The sequence below is a fragment of the Lathyrus oleraceus genome, chromosome 2 (genome assembly GCF_024323335.1).
Source record: "Lathyrus oleraceus cultivar Zhongwan6 chromosome 2, CAAS_Psat_ZW6_1.0, whole genome shotgun sequence".
Classification (NCBI taxonomy): domain Eukaryota; kingdom Viridiplantae; phylum Streptophyta; class Magnoliopsida; order Fabales; family Fabaceae; genus Lathyrus; species Lathyrus oleraceus.
The window spans coordinates 117,419,713-117,426,566 of NC_066580.1; the positions used below are offsets into that span (position 1 = coordinate 117,419,713).

General features: G+C 38.1%; 1 protein-coding gene and 1 non-coding gene across 2 annotated transcripts; one reads left to right on the forward strand and one right to left on the reverse strand.

Moving 5' to 3' along the window:
• Positions 1-5,196: 5,196 nt before the first annotated feature.
• Positions 5,197-5,303, reverse strand: LOC127124544 (small nucleolar RNA R71). The gene has a single exon (XR_007804023.1). It is a non-coding gene; the product is annotated as a small nucleolar RNA R71 (small nucleolar RNA).
• Positions 5,304-5,875: 572 nt separating this feature from the next.
• Positions 5,876-6,430, forward strand: LOC127122178 (uncharacterized). Its single transcript, XM_051052560.1, has one exon. It carries the CDS (start codon positions 5,876-5,878, stop codon positions 6,428-6,430), a length of 555 nt encoding a protein of 184 aa, XP_050908517.1.
• The last annotated feature ends 424 nt before the right edge of the window (positions 6,431-6,854 follow it).

Genomic DNA, 6,854 nt, shown 5'->3' on the forward strand with positions numbered 1-6,854 from the left:
AAATCAATTTGGACTCAATTATATCTTGTACCATGTTCTTGACTGCTTTGCATTCCTCAAATGAATGTACTGGTGCATCGACATGGAAGTTACATCGGGCGTTCGGGTCAAAACCTGATGGATACGGAAGAGGCATTGGATTCAGTTCCTTTAGCTCTACCAATCTAGTCTTTATTAAATGTAGCAGTATGTCACTATATGGCACTAGTAAAAGATAAAATTTCCTCTTTAGATTTTGAGTGCGTTGGCGTTGTCGTCGCGGAACATGTTATTATTGTGAAATCTGTTGTTGATGTTGAGGGGGACCTTGATTTGAAGGAGGGTATTAACCATATGGAGGGAATGTCATCTGACATGGAGGCCTAGAAGGTTATTGACTCTGAACAGTTGATATGTATGGGTACTGATAATAAGGCACCAAAGGTGGAACTTGCAGAGCTTAGGGATTTTCCTATATTGTATTAACTTCGTTTTCCTCTTCCTTTTGGAAATCGCTAAGGCATTCACTCTCAATGGTCTGGCTACTTAAGGCGCTTTGAATTCTTCTGCTCTTGAGGCCATCCTCGTTGCGATCCCCAATTGTCACAAGGTCAAAGTGTTGGTGTAAGCCCTAGAGGCCAATACTTTTGGTAATTGTGTCGAATTATTTATTAATAATAAAAGGCTTTTTCTTTATTATGATTGTCTAATAAAGTCCCTAGAATAGATAGTCCGTTTAATGTATCAAGTTTGACTTAATCATGAGATCACATTAAACATAAGGACACTATTCTTAAAGTATCCATAGTCGAGCTTTATTGTGAAGTGGGATAACATTAAAGCATTAAGACTATTATGTATATAGACTGATGATCACATCTCGTGGATCATGGATAAGGAGTTATCAAGTCTTAAACATAGGTATGAATATTAAGATTAATATTTATACTGGACTGACCCGCTATGAGAATATTATATAGAATGTTATGCAAAGTGTCATAAGTTATTCTCATGGTGATAATGGTGTATACGACCCTTCGAACTGAAACCACTATGGACCCTAGATGTAGAGTCGAGTGCCTTATTGTTGATCAAACATTTTCCGTAACTGGATGACCATAAAGACAGTTGATGGATACTCCACGAAGCATGCTAAGGGACATGGGTGACCTAGATGGAATTTGCCCATCCTGCGTAACAGGATAAATGTTTATGGGCCCAATATTGAACTGGACAAGGATGACACGGTCTATGCCTTGTGTTTAAGGGGAAAAGGGTAATTATACACATAAGTATTATCACAAAAGGATTTGTCATATCACATGACATTTTCGTGTCTTGGGTAGCAGTGATGTGTTGCTAGATACCGCTCACTGTTTATTATGTTAATTACGCGATTTAATATAATTGCCAATGCCGCGAAAACCTACAGGGTCAGACACAAAAGGACGGATAGATAAGAGATAGAGTAACTAAGGAATACCGTAATATACGGTGCACTTAAGTGATCTGTAGAACATCGTAAGGTACGGTGTACTTAAGTAGAATACGAAATATGGTAAGGTACCATGCGCTTAAGTGATTTTTGGCATATTATAAAATATGGGCCACATACACTTGAGTGGGATTTTAATATTGTAGCCCACACAAGTGGTTCTATAAATAGAACCCTTGTGTAGAAGCATTGGGGAAATTGTAATTTCGTTTCTCTCTCTCTCTCTCTCTCTCTCTCTCTCTCTCACTCAAAGCCTTCATTCGTAGCAGCTAGCACTGAGATTGAAGGAATTCGTTCGTGTGGACTGAGTAAAGGCATTGTCATCGTTCAACGTTCATGATCGCTCCGTAGATCTGCATCAAAGGTTACAATCACCACTAAAGGAGAAATTTTAAATTCCGTTGCATTTTGGGTCACTCTTCTCCTTCACAAAGCAGATGAATGATGTTTTACTTATCATTTTTTCGAAGTCTGGGCCTTGCAAGGTACATGTAAAAATACCATTTATCTCCCTATCCAACATTGGTGGTTGAACCTGAGCAGCCAACTCTCTCCAGCTTTGGGCGTACTCTTTGAACAACACGGTGCTCTTCTGAGTAAGATTTTGCAATTAAGTACGACTCGGATCCATATATATATGGATGTGACCTCATTCTTGTTGCATATACCATTCCAATGATTCTCCACTGAGACTGTCTTGAAAGAAGTGGATGAACAACTTATCTTCGTGAGAGTATGCGACTATTTTTTGGTAGTACATCGTGAAATGAGTCTTTGGATAACTAATCCCTTTGTACTTCTCAAAATTTGGTGTCTTTAACTTTGGAGGGATTACTACGTCTATCACTAATCACAGATCGAGTATGTCGAGCCCATAGGTGTCACACCCCTTTATGTCTTAAAACCTCACTTCCAACACATAACATATTTCAATAATATCAACATCCCGTGGGCGTTCATGAAGGAAAATTGTAATCCAAAATGAAGTGGAAATTAATTTTTTTTCCTTTAGTGATCCTTACCAATGGGCATGATCAGTGATATAAACTGTTACCTCTTGTGACGATTGAAACCTTTGATGCAGATTTAAGGAATGATCACGAGCGTTGAATGGTGACAACGCCTCTACTCAGTCCACACGAACATATTCCTTTAGTCTTAGTGCTAACTACTACGAATGAAGGCTTTGAGTGAGAGAGAGAGAGAGAGAAATGATATTTCATCAAGTGAAATGCTTCTTCACAAGGGTTCTATTTATAGAACCACTTGTGTGGGCTGCAAGGTTAAAAGCCCACTTTAGTGTATGTGGCGCATATGTTATGGTATACCAAAAATAACTTAAGCGCGTGGTACCTTACCATATTTCGTATTCTACTTAAGTGTAATGTACCTTACGATGTTGTAGAATTCACTTAAGTGCACCGTATCTTACAGTGTTCCTTATTTACTATGTCTCTCATCAATCTGTCCTTTTGTGTGTTACCCTGTAGGTTTTCGCGATATTGACAATTATATTAAATCACGTATTGAACATAATAAACAGTGAGTGGTATCTAACAACACATCACTACTATCCAAGACATGAAAATGTCATGTAATCTGAAAAATCCCTTTTTGTGATAATACTTGTGTGTATAATTACCATTTTGCCCTTTGATAACGAGAAATCGTATCATGTTTTTAGGCTCATTCCACATGTCATCCGTCTATGTTTTTATGCATTTTATCTCCTTTTACTTCATATTTATTTGTTTTCCTATTGCTACCCGATTTCATTAGAGATTTGGAAGCCTCGTGGAAAAGGAGAGTAAAAGGAGCTAAAAAGGAGCAAAAGAGTTGTTTTTAACCATTTTGTGCAGATGGAGTTCGCCACCTGCTAGATGGCATTCGCCATCCCCATTGCCTGCCATGTCATTTATGTATGGAAGGAATGGCGTTCGCCATTCCCCTAATGGCGTTTGCCATTATCATGCAGTAACAGAACTGCGCTAATGGGCAGTTTATGGCCATTTTACTTTACCTATTTTCCCTCCACTCTCCTTGCACGATCAAAGGAAGTTTAGAGGACGCAAAACCTCTATAAATAAGATTGTGGGAGGTATTTCGAAGCATCCAAGTTGTGCAAAACCTCTGCAAAATCACATTTTAGTATTAAGCATAAATTTACTTGTAAAAGTGACAATAACTCACATCGAGGGATTGTCACACTTGTTTTTCTTTATTTCTCATTGTACTCTTGGATCAAGAACAAGCCTGCTGACATTTTAAATTCAATTCAAGTTCCCGTTTTCTTTAATTTCAGGTTTCCTTTTTACAACTTTTAATATCTGTATGTTTTACTGTTTTTATTACATGCATGCCATGCTGTTCTTAGTTTTGAATGCTTTAGTTATGATGTTTTCAATTAATATCATGCCTTGCTAAATTATCCTGAGTCTGGCGTATGAGGACCGTTGTTACCGACGGGACTCGATAGATATAATAGGCGCGAATATATGATTTAACTATGTTTTGGCTTTAGTTTCCAAATGTATGTTTTACTGTTTTGGTACGAGAGTGTGAGACAAATCAAGGTTCAGTATGATAGCACGAGAGTGTGAGGAAAGAATCGAATAATGGAAACTAGGCAACGATCCTAAAAACAGCTAGAGCGCTTTAGGCATCGTTCATGATCTCATTTACTCTCAAAATACGCTTTCTAATTAGAACGAGCGAGCGAGAGCAAAATTATGTGGTTAGGAGGTGTGATCTTTGTCAATAGCGCAAGAGTGTGACACGGGACATTTAAGTCGATATTTTCTACACAACGTAATAGAGTCGTATTTAGTGCCTGAATTCTACCTAAGCCCCTAGGAACACGGAACCCATATTCAAAATCATTTTTATCATAACTTTGAAACCATTAGAAGTTAGTATTTTCATTCCTGTTCATAACCTTATAACCTTTAGCCTTAGCTTTGCACTGCAACAATAGATAACATTAGCTTGACCATTAGTCTATGTGGGTTTGACAATCTTTTAAAACTACAAGATAGGCACTGCACTTGCAGTCATCATGCAACAGATACGTCAGTCAGCGATCAAGTTTTTGGCGCCGTTGTCGGGGACTAATTCAGTCAATATTGTGATTCCTTTGTTGCACCGTATAGACTAAGGCAACAAATTTTCGTTTTTCCTTTGTTGATTGTATGCCAGACACTCGTTCTCAGAGTAAGGAGTTAAATCATCCAATTGACGATGTCAAGCATTATCTTAATTTAAAACTCTGAATCCACATTTTTCGTATTAAATACGATCTTCTAGATCCTATTATCCCAATTTCAGAACCATAACAAAATGTGGCCGAAAGACCACAAAATCGTCCGTTGAAGTATTATGTTGTTCCATCGCAACCAGAACCACATAACAACATCGCTGCCCCTGCTATCAATCGAAACGATTTCGAGTTGAAACCTTCGCTGTTGCCAGTCGTTCAACAAAACCATTTTTCAGGTAGTCCTATAGATGACCCTAACTTACATTTGTCAGTGTTTGTGCAGTACGCAGACACAGTGAGAGAAAATGGTGTTAGTCAAGAAGCGATTAGACTACGTCTTTTCTCTTTTTCCTTAAGAGATAGAGCTAGAGCTTGGCTCCAGTCTCTACCTTCAAACTCAGTAACCACATGGGACGAGTTGTAGAAAGTCTTATTAGCCCGATATTTTCCACCGAGCAAAACAACTATACTAAGAGCTCAAATCAACAAAATTAAGCAAAAAGAGAATGAATCTATTTTCGACGCTTGGGAAAGATACAAGGATATGATGCGACTTTGTCCACATCATGGACTTGAAAAATGGATGATTATCCATACTTTCTATAATGGTTTATTGTATAACACTAAGATGAATTTAACTGCTGCCGCTGGCGGAGCTCTAATGGACAAACCATACGATGAAGCTTATGAACTCATAGAGAACATGGCTCAAAATCATTTCAAAAGGGGGAGGTGAAAGTGCTGCTGTAGAAAAACCAACTCCGAAAGGTGGAATGTACGAAGTCAATGGCATAGACTGCGTCAATGCTAAAGTGGATGCGCTTATTCAAAAGATTGAAAGCTTGGCCATAACACCAGTAACTACTGTAGCTGCTATAACACCAAATTGTGAATTATGTGGAACCCATGGGCACACTAATGTTGATTGTCAGTTATTGGTTGGTGTTCCCACCGACCAAATAAACTATGCTTAAGGAATCCCATATTCAAACAGTTACAATCTTGGTTGCAGAAACCATCCGGATTTTTCCTTTAAAAGTAACAATGCTTTGTTTCCACCAAACCCATCACCGGCTATTCCACCTGGATATCAAAAAGGAGCCCCTGTTGCTTCACAAGCACCTAGAAAGTCAAATTTGTAGATCATGATGGAAAACTTTATAATTGCCCAAGCTCAACAAATTAAAGAGTTTGCAAATCAAAATGCTCACACGACTGAATTGATGAAACAATTTTCAAATAAGTTTGATGATATGGTTACCCATAAGAAAATGTTAGAAACCCTGATCTCCCAAGCAGTCCAACAACAAGCTGCAATAGCATCCCTAGCTAGACCATTTCCTGGTCAAACTCAACCAAACCCAAAAGGCCACGCTAATGCTATCACCCTTCGGAGTGGAACAAAATTAGATGCACCAATTGACACCAGAATCCAAAATTTGACCATGTATCAAAATTCTGGTAAGGGATCTGAAAAGGTAAACGAACCAACCAATGATGGAAAAGAAGACGAAAGCAGAGAGGCAAAAGATAAAGAACTACCTTATATGCCACTGCCACCATACAAACCACCTGTACCTTATCCCCAAAGACTTGTTAAATCCAAAAATGAAGGAAAATTTAAGAAATTCGTAGAAATTCTAAAGAAACTTAACAATAACCATACCATTCATAGAAGCCATTACGCAAATCAAACATAGTAAAAACAAAAACAGAAAAAGAAAATACTCCAAGGTTAAATAACAAGTTTTACTTGTCCTCCACCCGGAAAAACAATTGTAATCTCTGCCTCTTCTTCTTTTCGGGTCAATCTTATACTCCAACGGTGAATGAAGTAACAAATGACAAACAACACAATCACGATAATCGTGACATTGGTAACCAGAATAATCCATTTGCCCGAACCTTTTTCGCCTGAATTGTTTCTTCTGGTTTCCCAAAATATCCATTGTGTGTTTTTGGTGCATCTGTTGGAGGGATATCCATAGAAAGTTGGAGATGGCAGGGAGGAGGATAGTGGAGTAAAGAGAGAGATAGTAGGGAGATAATATATGAGAATTTTTTGTTTAATGGATTGAATCTGAAATTTTAGAGAGAGTATATAAGAATGATGGAAATGGTAGA